This window comes from Eschrichtius robustus, chromosome 14 (genome assembly GCF_028021215.1).
Source record: "Eschrichtius robustus isolate mEscRob2 chromosome 14, mEscRob2.pri, whole genome shotgun sequence".
Lineage (NCBI taxonomy): Eukaryota > Metazoa > Chordata > Mammalia > Artiodactyla > Eschrichtiidae > Eschrichtius > Eschrichtius robustus.
The window spans coordinates 43,174,298-43,197,340 of record NC_090837.1 but is presented as its reverse complement, the minus strand read 5'-3'; the positions used below and the strand labels follow the sequence as shown (position 1 = coordinate 43,197,340).

Sequence of the window (23,043 nt, the reverse complement as noted above, 5' to 3'; positions counted from 1 at the left end):
CACCTGAAACTAGCACAACATTGTAAATCAACTATACTTCAATTTTTAAAAAAAGTCTTACTAGTCTGCCTGAGCCAAGCCATTAGGAAACTTCCTGCTTGCCCTTAAGGGCTAATTCCCCCATTACCCCTCACCCCCCAACTGAGGAAACACTGGTTTAATTTTAAATTTAGCAATATCTATACATACACGATTTTCAGCGTACATGGTATATATTCTGAGAAATCTGGAATCCTTCAACCGATCAGTTATGCTTTCACTTTTTCCTCCTTCTCCGTAGACCTCACAGAATTAGAGCTGTGCTGAGTGAGGTCACAGTCTAACTACAGTATTAACCCTGCAAAACTGTTCATTTTCGCCCGAGCACCCAGAGGCAGGATATAGAATGTGTCCAACTGAAAAACTATTACAGATGATGCGGTGCTGCGATGGACTGAATTGTAACAGAGACGGGGATGTGTGTGTGTGTGTGTGTGTGTGTGTGTGTGTGTCTTTAGCCAAGAAATCATTTTCTAAAAGGAAGTCAGGTAGTACATAGCTCTTAAAAGTCGAGGTTATATGATTGTATTTTTAAAGGAAACATGCATTTTCTGACACCCAAATTTTAAAATGCTACTTCGAATATTTCCCAGCCTTAACTCTTTTATATTTCCTACCAACTGTGTCCTTGTTTTTTAGTTTTTTCCCCTCTCCAGTACCTCTTTCACTTTTCTCTCTGTGTTACAAACATCCCTTGTGTTTTTTAATATCTATTTTGCATTGTTAAAAATATACAGGAATGTATAAAGAATAACACAGGGAACATCCACGAACCCACCACCCAATTTAAGAAATAAAACATTAGCTCTTTTTTCTATGCCTGTTCCTGAGCTCTGTTTAATTCAGCCTGGAGAAAAGCACCACACAGATGGTCAACATTTTGTGTAAAGGCCCAATCACCACCCCGTTCACAGTAGATGCGGAGTTTCAGAAAGCACGTGCGTTCCCAGTCTTGCCTGGACGTGTGGTTAATGCTAACTAGTGTAACAGTTGTGCCCCAGGTAACTCCTAAAGCTGTTTCGGATCATAAAATCTAGGATGTTTTGCGAATTTATATTTCATCATGCTGGGCTTTATGCACAAAAACTAGATGACTTCCCGTTTGTAATCTCCATCAAAGGCATTTCTCAAAATCCCTTTATTATGCCTTATCACTGGTGCTACCACACATTGTTTGCATGTTTGCAAACAATCTCTGGCTAAATTATAAACCTGCGAGTATCCTTGTGGCGTTTGCCTCGCAGAATTCAGACATAAGTGCTATTTTAGCTTATTCCTCAATCGTAGATTCTAAATATTTGACCCTCTTCATTGAGTGCCAGAGACCTGACTTGACTTGTCTGTGGTTTGGGCTCTAATTTAAAAGCAATCAACCATGTCTGAATAGTGTTTGAAATATTTATATTGTATCCATGGAAAGGATGTCATATTTTATTTTCTCAAGAGTACAGTTTCTTTAGCATGCTCTCGCTGCCGTCACGTGACGCTCCGTTTGCTCCCGTGGTACCTTTGCCTGTGGGGCAGCACATTGTACACGGACATCTGCCTCAGCCCAGGCTTGGGAACTTGATCTCTTCCAGGAGCCCAGCATGCAGAAGAGCGGCTTGCTCGTGGCTCCCAAGCACATACTTAATCACTGAAAGGCACATTCTTTTCAAAGTGTCCCCAGCTCCATAGTCTTATAGGGAGAGAGGCAGGAACCAGATGGGTAGAGTGTGGGTTGATTTTTTTTTTTTTTTTTCATCTGTTGACTGATGAACTTCTGGTGCCTTTTTTTTTTTTTTTTAAAGAATTTCACTTTTTAAAAAACTAATTTATTAATTAATTTACTTTTTGGCCTTGTCAGGTCTTCGTTTCTGTGCAAGGGCTTTCTCTAGTTGCGGCAAGCGGGGGCCACTCTTCATCGCGGTGCGCGGGCCTCTCACTATCGCGGCCTCTCTTGTTGCGGAGCACAGGCTCCAGACGCGCAGGCTCAGTAGCTGTGGCTCACGGGCCTAGTTGCTCCGCGGCATGTGGGATCTTCCCAGACCAGGGCTCGAACCCGTGTGCCCTGCATTGGCAGGCAGATTCTCAACCACTGCGCCACCAGGGAAGCCCCTCTGGTGCCTATTTGCAAGGTTGCTTTGAGTATGTGAGCTGGTGGCTAGACCAGTCATGTCCTCTTCTTCCTGATTTGGAAGATAGAAATTGAAGAAAACATCCTGCAGAACCCAAGTGCCAAAGGTCTGAATTTGTCCCGAGCCCACAGCAATAAGGACGTTTTCCAAGAGAAGGATAAAGCATATGTATTTTATTTAGAGTGGACTGTTTTAAGTGTTATCTTTTTATTTGGAATGAATAGTAGGTTCTCCACATGCCATTAACCAGTTGTTAAATGCGAGAATTCATTAGTAAAATAAGCCATCACAGTGTGTGGGATGATGTGAGATGAACATTAGCTCAGCTCCTTGATTCTGAGCATGGGAAGTTTTCCTTTTCTTTGTTACAGATTTGGGGGGCTTTTTGATATTCATTAGAACAAAAGCGAGAGCTTGCTGATCTTCCAGATTTTATTGCCAAACGAATATCAACACTAGTCACTGGCTTCTTCTGTAGGATGTATGGGTTTCCTTTCTCTCCACAAAAGAAGACATGTCTAAACTTGCTTATCTCTCTATAGGACAGTCGGCCCAATATGTCAAGACCTCTGATCACTAGATCTCCTGCATCTCCACTGAACAACCAAGGCATTCCTACTCCAGCACAGCTCACAAAATCCAACGCACCCGTCCACATCGACGTGGGCGGCCACATGTACACCAGCAGCCTGGCCACCCTCACCAAATACCCCGAATCAAGGTAATCCGAAAAGCCGCAAAGTCACGCTCCAAAGTGCATGTATTTGATGATCTAACTGTTTTTCCTTTGACCAGCTTAGCAGTGCAGCCTTGCCAGGGCTGGGGGTAGGACATGAAAGCATCATGTGGGCCACCTGTTATGGAGGCGGCTCTGGAACATGACCGTAAATCTCCTATGAGTCAGGGTTTGATCCAGAGCTTAGCCAAGTACGTGTGAAAGTGTCACTGAGAATGGAGTTCTGTGATATTTCACTCCTCTGAGAGCTTCACATTTCTCAGCGTAGTAAACAAAGGATGATGATTTCTACCCCTGAACTTTCTTCTATCCTCTTCTTCTAAAACACACTTTCTTATCAAGTCTTAGAATTTTATAGTTGGCCCAACTTGTGAACTGGAGAAAAAAAAAAAATGAGACTCTTATCAGTAGGGCAGTATATTTAGAACAGTTGGCAGAAGTCCAGAAAGATAGCCTTGTTTGAAAAAAAAATGAAGGGCTGTGGAAGTTATGAACGCTCAAGGCAGATAAGCAAATAGGAAAAGGGTATGAAGGGGGAGAGTGGTTTATAAATGGGCGTGTACACCACGCTGATGAAAACTCCCCTCCCACACCCCACTCACCCATTTCTTTTTCTTTTTTAAAAATTTTATTTATTTATTTGGTTGGGCTGGGTCTTAGCTGAGGCAGGTGGGCTCCTTAGTTGCGGCAGGTGGGCTCCTTAGTTGCGTCATATGAACTCTTAGTGGCGGCACGCATGTGGGATCTAGTTCCCTGACCAGGGATCGAACCTGGGCCCCCTGCACTGGGAACGTGGAGTCTTAACCGCTACGCCACTAGGGAAGTCCCACCACCCAACCGTTTCTAAAGGAGTTTCCAAGGAAACAATTTACTTTGCACCCCAGGACACCCCTCCTGGCTCCACCTAGATCTGGGGGCTGAGGCAGATCCTATTAGGGAATTTATCTTCGGGCCACTCGGCTGGTGGGTAGAGGAAGAGGCATGAGCTCACGTGGGCTGATGTCAGGAGAAAGGGTGTTTCTCTGCTTGTTTCTGCTCAAATGGAATGGAAACACAGCACTGGGGCTTCAGAAAAGCACTCATTGCATTTCTGAGAACCTCCTACAATATGACAGGTATCAGGTAACTTACAGCCTAAGAAGAGAGCACTGACATACAAATCACTGTCATAACTGCACAAAGACTGCTTTTTTGGTTTTTGTTAGTCTCACTTCACTATCTGATATTTTATGAAGGAATGTGAAGGTTGAGAAAAGATGAAATATTTTCCCTCTCAATTTCCAGATTTAATTTCTACAATAGACATGAAATGTTTTTTAAAAAGTAGATGTTATAAATTCAGTTACCCAAAACACCTGTATATTCGGAATTCCCTGGTGGTCCAATGGTTAGGGCTCCATGCTCCCACTGCAGGGGGCATGGGTTCTATCCCTGGTCAGGGAACTAAGATACTGCAAGCTGTGCAGCATGGCCAAAAAAATAAAAATTAAAAAAAAATGTATATTTTAAAATGAAATGATCATATCAGTCAGTTGTTAGTATTACTAAGTCTCCACCCTCCCTAAATGCATTGTTATTGGATGCTACAAAACTGTTACATGATGGTTATATTTCTTAAGAGTATCATTATATAAGGAGGTTCTTTTTTTTAAAAAAAAGTCTATTTCCATTCCTTCTAACCTTCTAATACCAACATCGACAATAGAAGATCACTGTGCCTCTTCAGATGAACACTTAATTCTAGGGGGCAAGTCACCAAACAAACATGAGTCAAAAAGCAAGTTTTGACGATAGCAGAATGCACTGGTCTGATCTGGTGGCCTTTTGCTTCAGTCTGATTATTAGACTGTGATACAGGTTTTCTCGTGCTCATTGCAGCTGGGTGGGTCTCTTCCCCCTGACTAAGGCCCACCAGGGTTTTGGCTTTTGTGAAGCTCACTGGTGTCACTTGGTGTATTGGCAGTGGTATAAGATAGACAGTGAGGGACTCTGTATATTCAGTTCCTCTCTCTCAAATCATTTGCCACTTCAATCGTTTCGATGCTTGGCAGTATTAAAGACCTCTGATAGTGTCTCATTTGGAGAGCCTTCCTCAGGCCAACTTTCCATGGGTATTTCTAAGAGTCCCCTTTTTGTCCCTTGTTATTTTCCCCCTGAGACGTGCATCACGTTTCATGGATCTCAGTACGGATCCAGCACTCTCGGTATCTGTACTGTCTCATATGGGAACCACTAGCCACGTGCAGCTTTGAGCACTTGACGTGTGACTGGTCCAAACTGAAATGTCCTTTAAGTGTAAAATATACACTGGATTCTAAAGACTTAGTGCCCCCCAAATGTGAAATATCTCAAAAATTTGATATCGATTTCATGTTGGAGTGATACTATGATAATATATTGAGTCGTATAAATAATAATAGAGTTAAATAAAATATATTAAAATTAATTTCACCTGTTTCTTTTTACTCTTTTAATGTGGCTACCAGAAAACACAAAATTACAGACGTGTCTCGCTCTTTATTGCTGTTGGACAGCACGGAACTATATATATGCACAGATTTTTTTAAAAATCTCATTAAACCTCCCCCTCCCCAAACCTGATACTTACATGCATCATAAATTGAATTTCTCTTTCACCAACTTAATTAGAAAAGATAAAATTGTTCATCTTTCTTTCTCGATCTTTCTCTATGCTTCACTGTCACCTCTATGCTCCCAGTGTCCTGGGAGCAACATCAAAAATAATATGTGTAGGGGCTTCCCTGGTGGCGCAGTGGTTGAGAATCTGCCTGCCAATGCAGGGGACACAGGTTCGAGCCCTGGTCTGGGAAGATCCCACATGCCGCGGAGCAACTAGGCCCGTGAGCCACTATTACTGAGCCTGCACGTCTGGAGCCTGTGCTCCTCAACAAGAGAGGCCCGCGCACCGCGATGAAGAGTGGCCCCCGCTTGCCGCAACTAGAGAAAGCCCTCGCACAGAAACGAAGACCCAACACAGCCAAAAATAAATATAAAATAAAATAAAATAAAGTAATATGTGGTTCATTAGTCCCAGGTTTGAATGCTGACGCTCCCATTTAATAGTTGTTTGGCCATGGATAGGTCCAATTTCTAACTGCCTGTCTTCTGTCTTGTAAAATAGACACAAATACGTCTTCTTCCAAGGTTATTGGGAGGATTAAATGTGATTATGGAAAGCACGACATGGCCCTGTGCCCAACACGTAGTATTGCCTTTATACTTAATCTTCTGCCAAACCCAGCAATTGTTTCTTTTCAAACTGCCTTCCAAATTCCAAATATATACCATTCCTTCATTTCCTAGACCACAGAAACAGCCTCACTTCTGAATACTTGCCCGGATCCGTAAAGGCTCAAGGGCCTCCTTGCCTGCACCTTCTGGTCCTTTATCTTTAATGTCCACACCTGTCTCGGAACTGCCGAGCTATTCCAAGATCATCTTTTTTGTTAGGAGATATTTTTAAGCCTATGTCCAAACTTTTGGGAACAAGCCCTACAAGTAATTTCTGTTTCTGTTGCTTACACCTAAAGCAGATGACACTGGTTGGAAAACAATGCTGTGGATGTTGAATGGACCACTGTGTGTTGCTTTGCTTCCTCTTGGATTTGGGAGGGGGTAGAGGGGGTGCTTGGAAAGAAATTAAATGTTCATTTCAAAGCAGCAGTCAGTTTAATGGGACCCGTCCACAACTTTTAGTAGTCAAAGATATAGGGAAGAAATAGTTCTTCATGCTTTTTCCACAGATGTCAGATGCTCCTTCCAACTTCTGGGAAAATCTCTCACATATATCAACCTTTTGGGGATAAATTGTAGGACATTAGGTTGCACCTGACCATAGAATTACAAATAATTCCAAGTCGAGTTCTCTAGATCCTGGGTGTCTTGAACACGTCTCACCCTACTGGACCATTCCCTGCCCCCTCTCCCTCTTAGAGCACCCTGGTTCCTCTCTCACCCACACTTTCCTTGGTGTAGCCCAGAGGGGAAAAGGGCTTTTTCCTCGGTTTTCTTTTCTAGGATTTCAGGGGGAGACTTGTAGTGTAAAAGTACTAAGTTGTTTGTAACAAGTGATCCTAAAAGATGTAGTGTCCTTCTATAATTTCAAAGGTCCTGCAAAGGGCCTTAACTCCATTTTGAAATATTGTGGGTGATTTTTTATTCTATTTCTATTTGTTGTCCTCTGGGCTAAAGACTACCTTTAGAACATTGTCCCCAGAAAGTGGTACATTGGACCACACAGCTAAACATTAGAAGCACCTGCAAAGCATCAAACGGCCATGAGAGGCCACGCCCCAGACCAGTGAACTGGGAATCTCTGCGATTTTCCTAAGAGATCCTGATTTTAACCATATGGCTTTGCATGGTCCCTCCATGTGAACACAGCCCTCTTACTTAATGAATCTCCCATGCTATATCATAATGGCCATTCCACCAAAGAAAATACATTTTGATCTTCATTTCTTTAATTAGCAAGCTTACCTGGTTCCACTGTCTGTGCACCCACATGCCCTATTTTTTTTTTTTTTTTTTTGGCTTGTAAACCCTGAGTACGGATTCAATATGCAAGTTGACTTTTATATTTTACAACAAGGTTAATTACTTATGTTGTTATTCACTTCCATTATTGGGTGGTTTTTTTTTTTTTTATAAATTTATTTATTTCACTTATTTTTTTGGCTGCATTGGGTGTTCGTTGCTGCACGCGGGCTTGCTCTAGTTGCGGCGAGCGGGGACTACTCTTCGTTGTGGTGCACGGGCTTCTCATTGCAGTGGCTTCTCTTGCTGCGGAGCATGGACCCTAGGCAAGCGGGCTTCAGTAGTTGCAGCACGCGGGCTCAGTAGTTGTGGCGCATGGGCTTAGTTGCTCCACGGCATGTGGTATCTTCCCGGACCAGGGCTTGAACCCGTGTCCCCTGCCTTGGCAGGCGGACTCTTAACCACTGCGCCACCAGGGAAGCCTATTGAGTGGTTTTTTTGCTAACAGGACTGGACATAAAGGCTTCAAATTAACTGAAGTACTGCATACATCTGTGGTGTGGTCTGACTTTACCAACATTTCATGTGAGATGCCAAACAGTTCTTTGGAGGTGTTTATGAGACAGAGGCTGATCCACACCACCTCAGTGAAAAACACTGTTCCCTTTCAGGGGAGCCTACAAGTCTCCAATTCTGGTTGCTATTTTGAATTGCAGTCACCAAGAAAAACACCCAGTTCAGATCTGCAGTAATTTTACATCAAATAAGTAAAACCAAAAAATATATATATTTTTTTAAATAGATATACAAAGAAGATAGAACATATTTAACAATTTGTTACCCTGATTTCTAAGTTGTAAATACCTAGACATGTGGGAGGTGGACCTCACTTGTACTCTTGCCCTGAGCCCCCCAAATTTTAAGGACAGACCTGATTATATCTGACTCAGAAATCCAAGGTACCCACTAACATCATTGGTAACAAAAAATCTAGGTATCTAATTTGTCATAAGTAAGTAATATTGGTACCAAATTACATGGCCTCTTTAAAATCTCCTACTGTTGACAGTGAAATATCTTCTTAGCCACACGTGTGTGTGATATTAAAGAAATGTTCTATGCTTTAAAAGAAGACGTAAGTCTGAGTTCAAAGTTAGGTCTGTTTCATCATTTACTGTCACCTCGAACAAAAACAATATTAACAGCAGTTATGTTGATGGTTATTCAGATGTGGACTTTTTAAAACCAAGAAGAGGGCAGATACTGCTGATTAACCACAGCTATTGGGTGGCAGTGAGGCAGGGGTCTTAGCTAAAAGAGCTACTAACCTAGAGGTGAAAGACACAATCTCCTATTACAATCCCCTGAGCCATCCCATCTGCTTGCTTGACAGAGCTTTTGTATATTTTAAACCAAGTATATGAGTTAACTCCGACATAAGGAGATTATGCTGAATTGGTCTCTCCTAAATAGCAGCAGAGTTACTAAGCACACTGGCATATGTAGGTAATTGCAAAACTCAAGAGACTCAGCTTTCAACGTTGCAGTCGACACCCATGGCCACCCAAGGGGTGTGTGTATCTGGAGCTTTAGGATGGCGATGCCAGGCATGTGTGCCTTGCCAGTAGAGATCTGGTTTTGGCAGGCTTCACTCCCGATGTGCTGGCCATTCCAGAGTGGTTTACGTGGAGCTGCACTGAAGGAAAAGTGGGGCACTTGCAACGTTAAGGGGCTGGTCCGCTGTCTCAGGACAATTGAATTCTAATGTCTGGATTTCCGGGTAACTGCTGGGCACCAGCCCCGGGGGTTTTCTGTAATCCCGTGTCAGGGCTGGGGGTTCTGTGCTCTGACTTCGACTTCACAGTTCCAGTTCACGCTCTGGTCCCTAGACACACATGGTGCGTCCCACATTGTCATCACACAGGCTCACGCTTCAGGATCTCAACAAAAATGCCCCCAAATTAATGCATCCTGTTTGTTTGCCAAACAGTTCCCTGAACTTTCTTTCAGAATGATTGCGTGGCACTGAATACAAAGCTTTTTATTATGACCTGCTCTTTAGATCAGCATGATTTATAATTCAATATCTATCTCAAGTTTTTAAAAAAATCACAGAATAGGCTATTGGGGGTTTTTAGATGAGTGGACATCAACCTGGCCTATATAGTCTCAGCACAAATGGAAGAAGAGAACGTATCCCTGCTGCTGGGAAAACGCCTGTGGAAATGCGTACAATGAGGACAGTCTAATGGTGAGCAGTTCTGACTGGTTGATCTTAAAAAAAAAAGAAAATTAATTTACAGAGGGATGTAAAAGGAGGAAAAGCACTTGGCCAATGAAAAATGGAAAGTTTCTCCAGGATCACAGAGGCAAGTTTTCCTCTGCTCTGTTTCTTTTTTTCATCTTACAATAATGCTTTTCCAAAACTGCTCCTTGCTTATATAGGCAAAGAGTAAATAAAACCAGCTTCAAAAAAAAATTTTTTTTTTTTCAAAACGATGAAACTGGATTTTCTGTTTAGTGCTGAAAATCCAGCTTCAGTAACTTAGGCTGCACTGCTGGCAGATTCAGCAAACTTTCTTTGCCACTTGGGCACAACATAGGCCTAGCTTTTAAAGTAATCTAGCTCATCAAGTCTTTTTTTTTTTTTTTTTTTTTTTACAATTTAGAACACAAACTGAGTTTCTAATTTTTTTTTTTTTTTTTTTTTTTTTGTGTGTGTGTCTGTGTTGGGTCTTCGTTTCTGTGCGAGGGCTTTCTCTAGTTGCAGCAAGCGGGGGCCACTCTTCATCGCGGTGCGCGGGCCTCTCACCATCGCGGCCTCTCTTGTTGCGGAGCACAGGCTCCAGACGCGCAGGCTCAGTAATTGTGGCTCACGGGCCCAGTTGCTCTGCGGCACGTGGGATCTTCCCAGACCAGGGCCCGAACCTGTGTCCCCTGCATTGGCAGGCAGATTCTCAACCACTGCACCACCAGGGAAGCCCATCATCAAGCCTTATCTTAGACAATCATTTAAAGAAAAATGCAGCCATATTACAGGTACTGGCCTGTAGTTTTCCCTGTCATGTTCTTTTTTTCATTCTACAGATTTATTCTGTGTTCCTTGTCAACCAGGGCATACACTGGCCAACAAAAGTCCTTGCTCTCTTGTCATTTACTTGGGGGCAGGAGAGGACAGACAATAAACAAGTAAACAATCAATTAACAATATTTGAGTTGGTAGTAAGTAAAGTAGGAAGAAAAATAAAACAGGATGAATAGCCTTGGGATGTAGTTTGCTTCCTATGTTAAGTCTAAAGATAATTTTATTCTATGGTTTGTTTCTTCAGGATACATCTTTATTAGTTCGTCTACATTTTCAAGACAAAATCTAGTTTACATTTTAGAGTCGATGTAGAAGCAGATTGTTGTTGCTTCAGTATCACAAGTCACACCTTATCGATGATCAATCAATGGCATCTTCTGAGTTCTGTGGTTCACCTCCTGTTATCTGATATGTGGCAAATACATATGTTCACCCTTCATCTCAGCAGGAGGGAAGTACAGGGTGAAGTCTACTGTCTGGGCTATGGGTGTGGAACAGCTCCAGGCCAGACCATCATCTTCAGATCACCTTGCTACTTATATTAACCATGATTTTTTTTTATATTAACTCAGTTCAAATGTCACTTCTTTATATTTTATTTATTTATTTACTTATTTGGCTGCATTGGGTCTTCATTGCTGCGAGCAGGGGCTACTCTTAGTTGCGGTGCGTGGGCTTCTCATTGCGGTGGCTTCTCTTGTTGTGGAGCACGGGCTCTAGGCCCGCGGGCTTCAGTAGTTGCAGCACGCGGGCTCAGTAGTTGTGGCTCGTGGGCTTAGTTGCTCCACGGCATGTGGGATCTTCCCGGACCAGGGATCGAGCCCGTGTCCCCTGCATTGGCAGGTGGATTCTTAGCCGCTGTGCCACCAGGGAAGTCCCAGCCATGATATTGTTTCTGGTACATTTTCTGTAATTTTGCAGTTGGTGGTGACTGAAGTTAGATTTGGTGTTGACCAAAGTAGAGAGTTAACAGATGTTACAATAAATGTGGGCAGAAGGCCCTGGGACGTAAACAGTACCAAGGCCGGCGGATCCCTTAGCCTGATCCTTAGACCAGGAAGAAGGTGAGGGCCGCCTTGCCCCTGCAGATGGTGCTGGTGCCTTTGATGGCAGAGCAGTAACAGTGGTTGAGGAGTAACACTGGTTATTCAGCGTGAAACAGCTCAGGACAAGACTGTAGGTCACGTTCTCGATTCTTATTAAAACTTCTCACTTGCCGAGAACTCAGCCTCAGCTTAGCTAGAAACCCTCTTCCTGAAAAACTCTTTCTTACTTAGTTCTCATCCCTGTGTTCTTGGTACCTAGTATCGGGCCTGCCACAGGGGACATTCACAAGTTTGCTTGATATATGGATTAATTACTGGGTGAGATACTGTACCCAGAGGCCAGATCCTCAAAACAATGAAGGTCAAATAATTGAATAAAGCTATTCAAAATAGAAAGTTACGTTTAAAGCTGGGCTGGGTTCGTTACCTATATCATTCAGTGTGCCGCCATAAGCTTACAGGTGGGGCTGTTACTGACCCCAGTTAGCAGATAAGAACGAGCAGCTCTACGAGGCTCAGCAACGTGTTCAGTCTTATTTGGCAAATGGGGAAGAGCCAGGATTCCAACTCCCACTCTGACTCCAGGACCTTGGTTTTTTAATTCTTTTATAGCCATGCTTCTCAACCCTGGGGGCATGTTAGAATCAACTGGGATTCAAAAAAAAACCTGGTTCTTCCCACAAAGATTCTGATTTCATTGGTCTGGACCCGGGCACGGGATTTGCTAACGCTTCCCGTGTTCAGCTATGCAGTCCATCTTCCCACCTTCTGGAACTGTGTTCTAAAGGTGAGCTTTAGCCAAGGGGGCAGCTCATCTACAATATCTCAAGCTATTTTATTCTCAAAGTGGCCTTCACCTAATTCTGGGTCAGTGCTGGGGCGTGTGTGAGCCCTGCCCCCCGCCCGTGGTGCCGGAGCTCCCGGCCTGGTCTCCTGCCGAGAGCAGTCTTCTCCTGCCGCCCAGTGTCATACAAATACAGTGCTGTCATTTTCTATGTGTGTCATGACTTTAAAAAGTCTGCAAAGCACCGCCTTAGACTGGGCAATGGGATAAATGAATCTTGTTCTTATTTGCCTGTGGGTTTCAGGAAGCTCTTTTTTTCACGCCCCCATGTCCAGTGCACGCAGTCGTCCCACAGCAAGGGACAAAGTTGGCCTTGGACCAGTGACCTTGCCACCTGCTGATGGCCACTGGCTTGACCTGTGAAGAGAAAAATCATTAGCACAACATTCAGTGACCAGCTTTGGCCCCAGCACGCTGTGCCCACGGGAAGGAATGGTCTACCGGATGCCAGGATAGGTAGGGCTGCTAATCAGGTTAGGGGCGTCTAGGTCCACTGATGTGTTAGTCACCGCCTCTCTGCTGGGCTCCTCCCTCTCCTGTTGCTACTGGAGCAGTGGACCCGAGTGCCCCACGATGCAGCAAACTATCTCAGGTTCACACCACTGCACAAAACACACGTGCCTGCACCAATCAGAAAAATTGTGTTGTTTTTTTTTTAATTTTTATTATTTATTTATTTATTTATTTATTTATTTATTTATTTATGGCTGTGTTGGGTCTTCGTTTCTGTGCGAGGGCTTTCTCTAGTTGCGGCAAGCGGGGGCCACTCTTCATCGCGGTGCGCGGGCCTCTCACCATCGCGGCCTCTCTTGTTGCGGAGCACAGGCTCCAGACGCGCAGGCTCAGTAATTGTGGCTCACGGGCCTAGTTGCTCCGCGGCATGTGGGATCTTCCCAGACCAGGGCTCGAACCCGTGTGCCCTGCGTTGGCAGGCAGATTCTCAACCACTGCGCCACCAGGGAAGCCCAGAAAAATTGTTTTAAAAAATTTTTAAATTTATTTCTAAACCATGCCCTCTAAGCTTATGCTTTAAGCTTTAAAACAAATAATAGATCTACCAGTAGTCTTCAGTGCTTTGAACTGTGCCTGGCAATGCTTGATAAATATTTGTCGAACGTTGAATGAGTTTTGCTTAGTTGAGTTGAATGAGTTTTGCTCTGACCTGGAGCAGCTCAGCCATCACAGGGCTGCTGCAGTGTGAAGGTCAAACATTTTGAATCATCAGGTGCTAACAGTGATGTCAGATCGTAACGGCAAGCCTAGTCCAATCTGGGCAGCAAAGATTAACATCCTTTTTCCTTCAAGGCAGAGACCGGAAAGGGATTTTCTAGTCTAATTACGCTGAAGGGAAAAGGTAAGGAGAAGGGAATAAATCAATCCAGTCACAACCCAGAGACCAATGAGCCAGATTAACAGAAGGGTGACACCTGCCTTCAGAATGTTTTCCTCCAACTGATAATCTCCTCCCTGAGCCCCTCGGATCATCTCCAGATGCTTGAAAGAATGCAGATTCCTTGTCTCCAGCCGCCATCTGTATCCCAGGATGTGAGGGAAATGAGCAGTTTTCATTGGCATCCAGGTAATCCACCTGCATCTCCGAGTTTGGGCCACAGATCTGCAGAGAAGGGCAGTGAAACGTCAATGCATCCCCCTGCAGCATGGTGGGGACAGCGGTGGTGTGGCTAGAGACACAGCGTTAGAGCGAGGCTTTTCTTAGTGCTTCTGGCTTGATTCTCAGCACTTGGGACAATAATACGGACTGTGCTCATTTTGATCTGTCGTGATAAATGGTGTCACTGGGCAACGCCAGCGTTGTTTTTGCCCCGTGTTTGTTATCGTACTTTCATGTTTCCTGCCTCATCATACAAGAAATACTTTGATAATAAACTATATGTTTTATTTACTTGTTTGAAAAAGTTAATTTGTAGGTATTTCGTAGAAGATTCTGGTAATTTCGTACAAGGTTAATATGTGAAAAATATGCTCCACTTTACTGTGTTCTTGAGAACAGTTCCATCGGAAGGGCTTAAAATTGACAATGTTATTTTCCACAACCCAGCTCACATATCTCCTATGACTTTGGTTCCTTAAATCCTGTAGTTTCTGTTGGTCACATAACTCTGATTCTGGTTGAGTGCTTCGTTTGAGAGCTTTTTTATGGCAAATGAGAACCAACATTAATTTTAGGTGAATTTCCAAAAGACAAACCACATTTTGGCTATGTAGGGAGCTTTGTGGGCAGAATATCACACCCCAGAGCTTGTGCCTACCATATAGCTCTTAATTCCATCTTCCCAGACTGCTATGGTCTACTTTGCAGAGAGATGAAATCTCTCCGTATCTCTCTGTGCAGGATACAGTGAGGTGTCTATGCTGTGTGTATTCTTGCCTGGAATAAAACAATGCACAAATTATTCTAAAGTTGGGGGAGTCTTTTTTATTAAGCCAATGCAGAAAATAAACTTCCCCTCCCTTAATTTCTGAAGAGAAGCATTTATTCAAAACAAAATCACATGATGTTATAATTTGCATGTAAACTCTGAGGACTTAAAACAAAACTCTGAAAGTCACACTGAAGGATCCCTTATGGGTCCACTGAACACCCAGATGCCCTCTGCTGAAACTTGAGCTGTGGTCTTCGAAGAGTCCGTTTCACTGCATCTGCCATGTCTGGCAGTTTGTTCTATTATCAGTATATAAATAACCCATTAAAATGCCATTTCTTTTCATTAGAAATGCAGGATTTATTGACTCAAGTTGATGAATTATCAATGTTATGCTTCTGAATGATTACTCTCAAGGTGCCTGGAGATAGAAAGTAGCAACAATTTGTCTCCAAAATACCAAGCTGAAGTGGGTGCATAATGCTTTACGTGTGGCTTCTGAATGTGCCCAGGGTGGTCCTGGTGGGAGGATGAGGGATGTGAGAGGTGGTGAGGGATGAGAAGTCAGTTGTGCTCTTACAAGGCGTATGACGTAAGGTACTTCATCACAACATCACCGTTTTGATGATACGTTACAGAAGGGACAAGGTGGCATGAAGGGTGGAATTCAGAGAAAATTGTTGGACACGTTAAAATGGGCTGGAATAAAGGTTATAGCAGCGAAGCAAAGCTGGGGAGCCACGATCAGTGTGAATGAAGCTCTGGTCTCCACTCTGGCAGACATCTGTGACGATTACAAAATCCCAACAGTGACGACACAGTTTGTATTTCCAAATACACGTCCTGACGGGCTCTTGAAGAACCCATTTGTAATCCTTTATGTGGATTTAAAAACTTCGAGAAAGTAGTTATTTGTAAAAGAAGATTTGGCTTTAGTGCACTTTCACTCAGGACTTGCAAATGAAAAGTTATGTGAACAAAAGATAGGGGAAGCAAATGGTTATCAAATGACTCCTGCAGTCTGTCCCGTTCTGTATATGATCACAGAAAGGAAGAAGAAACATGAGAAATTCTTGTCATTAGCTGGGATACTTTTGTTTCTTTAAACGTTTTGCAGGTCAGGGCTTGGTTCTGGTTTTTGTTGGAAGGGACAGGGAGAAACATCGATAGATACACCTACCGCCCAGCGAGTCTATGGACCGGCTTGATGTCTTTGGGTAAATTCTTAAACTGTGATAAACCAAGCCTGAGCCCCAGAAGGGCGTGGACGATTACACAAGACACTCAACTAGGACAGCACATTGTTGACCGTGGTACAGCCAAAGGCAGGTGCTGTCAACAGCCACTTTCCTTATTGCTCAACCCCACACACCCGAGAATGTTGTCTTTGAATCATGAGCTGATACAAACTTCATATTTTTCACATGTCATTTTTGATTTGGTGACTATGTAAATAACGTTGCGACATAAATTCGAAATCTTAAGCTTCTCAGAGTACAAAGCCAACCAGGTACATCATCCATCGTGGTTTGAAGAGGCAATTAGATGGTGTTTTCAACGAAAGGGTAGGGTGGACATTTTATGTATTCTTTAAAATGTTTAGATACTTCTGAAGCTCTGTAAATATGACTCTTGTCCAATTAGCAGCTTTCTTTCCTTCTTCTAAGGAGGTATAACTCACAGTCCTGGGGCTAAAATCTCCTCCCTTTGTCTTTGTCATCTCAAACTCAAAAGCCTAGTTTCTGAAAGTGTTTTTAAACCTCCTAGTCACTCTGAAGTCATACAGTGACAGAATAATTCATTTTCATTCATCCAACCACCTTTCAATACTCCTGAGTATTTGAATGATACTCTAAGGCTCTTGAACGGTGTCGGTAATGACGTGTGTGTGTGTGCGTGTGTGTGTGTGTGTGTGTGTGTGTGTGTTTGTGTGTGTGTGTAGCAGGATAGGTGTACAAAGGACACAGTATAGATTCACTTACTTTCTTCCATACATCTTCTGTTAGGTTTTCAAAAAGCATTTACCTCGCCTTTAAGTAAATTATATTTTTCTTGTTCTTTCTTTTTATATTGAGCACTACGTGAAGCCTCTGGCTTTTTCACTTTTAGGTACTAAGCAAAATATGTAAATACTTCACTGTAAACTGCTGTTTTGCTGGCTCCATTACAAGTAGGAAAAAATTGTTAAATTGAAAATAGAAACAGCTGGCTTCGCCCTAGCCCTCTCCTAGTGTCATATAATTAATAGGATGCTTTTATTTGAAAGGACTGCTGTGACGTACGGTAAGCCAGTTCCAACAGCCTGGGATAGTAAGATACCAGAGGAAATAGGGATGGGCTCCATTCCGCATCCTGGTTTTACTGATAGCCTCAAAGTATGGTGGAGAGAGTGGGGCCACTGGGAGAGCACAGCCACATGGGGATGGGCTGAGTTCATGCCATTTGTGAGGGAGATTGAGGGCACAAATGGAAGGGTCAGGAATGTTTCATCATATAGGAAGGCACTCCTTCAACAGTTGGGGCTGCTAACACTCAGAATCCCAGGAATAAGAACAGTCACTCAAAAATAAGTTAAATTCAACGGGAACACATGCAAAAGAGTTTGCTTATGTAACAAGAAAACTGGAGTGGTGCTGCAAGATGCAGAAAGGTTGGCAGGAGGTGTCTGAGTGGGAAAGGAGCAGGAGTTCTGGGACAGACGACGGACACTGAGAGTCGGAGACAGTGTCGAGGCTGGGCTGGCCCTCCCTCTTCCAGGACGGGAGGCTGCATAGTTCAGCAGTGACCTGGTGGCTCTGCGCCTCAGTTTCTCCATCACTAACATCGAAGTATCAGCTATAAATACCCTACCGTTGCTGTGAGGATTAAAGCAGATAATCCAGAGAGTTTTTAGCAGAGTGCCTAACACAGACTCAAAAAATGTTTTATAACATTTTTTCTCTGAATAGTAATTATCACTGTAAAATGGAAAACATATTCTAGAGTTTTAAGTCAAGAGAAAAAAGGAGTGTGTCACAAATACCTCCAAATATAGAACAGCCCGTTGGGAACAGTGGGGGTGACCTGGGGGGCCAACTCGTGCACACGTGCGGGCTCGCCTGCCCACAGAGAAAGCAAGAGGAAGCCTAAGCAGAAACCGCTGGAGCCGAAAATACCAAAGTGGGTTCCCATGGGACACCATGATGCTCTGATCCAGGACTGACCTTAAAAAGTAGCCCTTTGCCCTAGAAATCATTTTAAAACAGACACTTGCTCAAACCAAAGAGCAGGACCAGGTGATGTAAAATGTTGTCTTCCGGGACTTCCCTGGTGGTCCAGTGGCTGAGACTCCGCGCTCCCAATGCAGGGGGCCCGGGTTCCATCCCTGGTCAGGGAACTAGATCCCACAAGCCGCAACTAAGAGTTCAGATGCCGCAAGGAAAAGGTCCCGCGTGCCGCAGCGAAGATCCCGCGTACCGCAACAAAGACCTGGCGCCGCCAAATAAATAAATACTTTTTTTTTAAAAAAAAGGGAAAAAAATAAACTACAAATTGTCTTCTGGGACTTACCCGGTGGTCCAGTGGTTAAGACTCCGTGCTTCCACCGCAGGGGGCGCAAGTTGGATCCCTGGTCTGGGAACTAAGATCCCGAATGCCCCGGGGCACAGCCAAAAAAATTAAAAGTCTTCCGATTCAAGATGCACAACAGGATTTTATATACCATCGGATTCTGTTTGGGCATTGCACGTCGTCTCCAAAGGATGAAAATCTGTCAACATTTACGGAGCCCAGGCTTAACCGAGGGGCAGAGCGACCACTGGGCAGTAAGGGAGTGGCTCCGAGCTGGACTCTGCAGTCCCACTGCCTCAGCGCTGGCGGACAGGCTGCAGTGCCTTCACCTGTAAGACGAGGGTGATGGCGTCTACCTAGCAGAGTCGTTGTGAAGGCTCAGTACCGTGCCCTGCATGTAGTGGACACTCGGTAAACGTAGCTCGTATTAGACATCCATTTATTCCTCATAAGAATTCTTTGGACAGGGTATTATCCCATTCCTCAGATGAAGAAATCAAAACTCAAACCGATTTGGTCCTGAAGATGGTAAAGCCAGGATTCCAACCCAGGCCTGTGAGTCAGAGCTGAACATCCAGGGGCTTCTGAGATATTACTGAAGGCACCGCGGCCAAGCTCTTGTGCCCTCACATGCTCTGCTCAGGTTGACCCTTTGAGAGAGATGCTCCCCACTTGTTGGTGCTGCCCACCTCACCCATCAGGCTCTTTCTTGCCTGAAATCCCTTCTCCAAGCCCCTGTCCCTTCCCCTTCCACCTGGTGATCCTGAAGACCCAGCACAGGGTTGCCTCCTGCAGGAAGCCTTCCCTCCCTGCCCTGGGCTAGCTAGGGCCCTGTCCTCTGTCCTTCCATAGCACCCAGCAGGACCACATCTTGTTCATTTGAAGAGACCCGGCAGAGCACCAGGAACATGGTAGGCATTCAATAAATGTAAGAATAAAAAGGCCATAAGTAGATATAATGTGTTCTGTTTGCTTTTACTTAGAAGGTATTTTCTTCCTTCTCTTAAATTACTTCCATCCATTTCTATAACAAGCTCTGAATTCATTTTTATCTGTGTTCATGAGATATAGACGAAACTTCCCAAGTCTGGAAACTATAAAGAACTATTTCTAGAATTTTGTGAACAGTTATAAGTGAATTAAATGCCGTGTGATAAGTAAGGTTTCAATAACAGTAAGTTAACTGGTGGTTTTTTTTAACATTATAATAATACCCAGCTTAGCAATCTCCCCCTTTTTTTAAGAAAAACTTTTTATTACGGACATTCTAAAATATATGCTTGGACTTTCCTGGTGGCGCAGTGGTTAGGAATCCGCCTGCCAATGCAGCAGACACGGGTTCGATCCCTGGTCCGGGAAGATCCCACATGCCACGGAGCAACTAAGCCCGTGCACCACGACTACTGAGCCTGCGTGCTGCAACTATGTGGCATGCGCCTAGAGCGTGCACGCCTAGAGCCCGTGCTCCGCAACAAGAGAAGCCCCTGCTCGCCGCAACTAGAGAAAGGCCCGTGTGCAGCAACGAAGACCCAACGCAGCCAAAAATATAAATAAATCTAAATATATATATATGCAAAAACAGAGAATACGATATTGAACCCTCACATTTCAAAAAGTTTGAGATATCAACCTAGCACTTCTCTTCCCTTCCACCCATTTTGTTTCCTTCCTCTCCCATCTCAGCAGAAAGGAGGGAAGGGGACCCACTGGTTGCAATGCTGACTTTTCTGTCCCCATCTCCTTCCTTCCCTGCTGTTCCGTGTCCAGGTTCCACTGCAGTGACAGCTGCCCACACACCTCTCGTTTGTGTACCCACACCTACAAACACAGACCTCACACACACACCCCCACACACACGCAACTGCACAACACAAACACACACACCTTCACCCAGCCCTCTACCTCATTCACCATCTTCCTTAGGTATAATATATTAGGACAGAAACTTGGTTGGCAATCTACTAACTTGAGTTAGTAGACATGAAAAAGTATAAAGCCACAAGTGCTTCTGAAAACAAAATTATTCAATAGAAAAATACTCTGTAAATCAGATTTTTTTAAAAAGTAACATCCTACTGATTGGTGGACTCGTGGGAGGGTGTCCCCCATGGGCTTCAATGTGACCGTCCTCTGCCCATCCCCCCAGGGGCAGCATGGAGGGTTTACAGCCAGCTCTCTGTCTAGCCAGCTGTGCATCCTTGAGCATTACACTTCTCCATTTGTAAAACGGGACGTTGATCTAGGCCATCCTGGAGATTGTCACCTCTAAAAGTGTGGTTGGCTATTTAAGAAAAAGTGCTGTGACAGTTCAGAGTGACAGAATGACTAACTGAGAGCGTCTCAAGTCGGCGACGTTGACTTGCTCCTCTTCAGTCTCTCTGCTCATCCGCCTTTGCACTGGTTCTCAACTCAGCTGTTCATTAGGCTTCCTTGGGGAGCTTTTTAAGAGATGCAGATGCTTGGGTCCCAAGCCCGACCAATAATTACATCAGAATATGTGGCACTGGGCATCTGTATCTTTTAAAAGGTCCCCAGGTGATTCCACTGTGCAGCCAGGGTTAAGAAGCACTGCTCTATACAAATGACACAGTCAAAAGCAAAGCAAAGGAGGCAGGACTTGGGTAAGTTACAAGCTGCATCTGTGAGGAGATGTGATTTCAGATAAAGTGTTTTGATTGTCTCACTTCTACAGGAGCTCTTGTCCTTAACATCGCTGAGCGCATAGCCTGACATCAGTCCCCATCGCCCTCAGTACCAAATCCAAACTCCTTGACCTGGCTTACGCAACTCTTTGTGATCTGACTTTTGCTGATTTCTGCTGCCCCAGCCTCATTTTTCAGTTGGCCCCAGTGGAGAGTAATCACATGTCTGGTTTTTTCCAGCTTCAAGCCTTTGTATCTTCCCTACCCCTCTCCTTTCTTATCTAACCTTACCTCCCACCCCTGTACTTGGCCAACTTCTGCATATCATTCAGGTTCTCCAGTGGACTTTCTTTTTCTTCCCTGGGTACTCCCATAGCCCACTCTGCATACCCACTGGCACACTCAATCACACTGCACTTGATTCCCAGCCCCACAGACTGTTAAATTCCGCAAAAGTCAAGAGTGTGGCTTATTCTCCACTGCGTCCCCTGTATTTCACATGGCCAGGTTGAGTGAATATTGGTGGAAAGAATGAATGAATAACTGAATGACTACACAATAAAAAAGGAAAGAGAAATTCTTAAGGAACTGAGTCACGGTAAATTAGAGAAGCCAGGTCCTCTAAATGAATGACTACACAAGAAAAAATTCTTAATGATTGATTCACACTAAGCCAGGTAAGTCAGGTCCTATCCCTATATTCTCTTTTATTTAAGACCATTCTTTAATGCCAGGGAGAGGGGGAGCCACAGTGAGGAAGCAGACTAACTTTCCACCAAAAGGAGCTTAATTTCCTTGGAGATTTGGGCTGCATTATTTCCTCCATAAACAAAAGTAGTCAACAGAGTTAATACCAAAAAGCAAAAAAGAGGAATGTATTTTAATATCTGTTAATGCATTTTTTTAGTGAACCTTTATAATTCTTTTAATTAATGAAATATTTGCAGATAAAAATGATAGTATGTTTGCAATTTACTTAAAAACTCCAGAGGGGGGACTTCCCTGGTGGCGCAGTGGATAAGACTCTGTGCTCCCAATGCAGGGGCCCAGGTTCGTTCCCTGGTCAGGGAACTAGATCCCACATGCATGCCACAACTAAGGAGCCCACGTGCTGCAACTAAGGAGCCGGCAAGCCTCAACTAAGGAGCCTGCCTGCCGCAACTAAGACCCGACACAACCAAATAAATAAAAATAAATATTTTTTTAAAAAAACAAAAACTCCAGAGGGGGAGAGGGAGGCATAGAGGTACAGGTGAAACAAGACTGGACAAGAACTGATAGCTTTAGAAGCTGGGTGGATACATGGGGGTTCATTATATTATTTTCTCTGCTTTGGCATAAAGTTTGAAACTGTCCAAAGTAGAATGTTAAAAAATAAACTTGTGGAAGGAAGTTTTTCCCTGCATTGCCACTTGGTTCAATGAGTGTTAAAAAAAAAAAAAAAAAAAAAAAGGCAGCCATACATCATCCGGAGCCAGCTTGGTCTTGGTCAGTTGAAAAACAGGAATGTTCTCCAAGGTTAGTAAACTGTAATCAGTTCCACATAGTTTTCAGGCACCAGAGTTTACAAGTCACTGCAGTTGATTTGTAACTCCATTCATATGTCCACAAGAAATACAGCCTGTGTCGATGTTCCCCTCTATTTGCTTAGCCAAACAATGCTTTTCCACAGCACATTCAATCTCGAAACCGACCCAGGACCCCATTTTACGATCACTGGCACCACCCTGTCTTTCCGCATTGTATTCACAAATTCAAAACCTCCTCTTTTTAAAGTTAGCAAAAATCTGCAGCAGTGTCTCTTTTTATTACTTCTAACATTTGTTGACCCAAACGCAGGGATTCTCTCTTCTCCCAGGGGCCTTTCACCGCAGCCAGGAACGTGCATCCGTGTGGCCACGGGTTCTTCCTTCCCGATCCCGCCGTCCTCCTCAGCTGCAGCTGCTTCCGCCCCGCGCAGAAGGCGGGAGGGTTTTCCCACCAATTTCAGGCCACGCCCTTCCCACCTTCTGGTCCGCAGAGCGCGCCCTCCCCAGCCTGGCGCAAGCTCGGAGCGAAGGTTCCGGGCCAACACAGGTTCCGGGGCTTCGGTGGGTTTCTCATC

General features: G+C 44.1%; 1 protein-coding gene across 7 annotated transcripts in view; it reads left to right on the top strand.

Annotated features, from left to right (window-relative positions):
* Window positions 1-23,043, top strand: part of KCTD1 (potassium channel tetramerization domain containing 1) — a 180,346-nt gene that overhangs the window by 133,273 nt on the left and 24,030 nt on the right. For all 7 annotated transcript variants that reach the window (XM_068563362.1, XM_068563363.1, XM_068563366.1 and 4 more), the window contains exon 2: window positions 2,699-2,877. In XM_068563362.1, coding sequence (XP_068419463.1) covers window positions 2,699-2,877 — 179 coding nt within the window. The remainder of the gene's footprint in view (window positions 1-2,698; window positions 2,878-23,043) is intronic.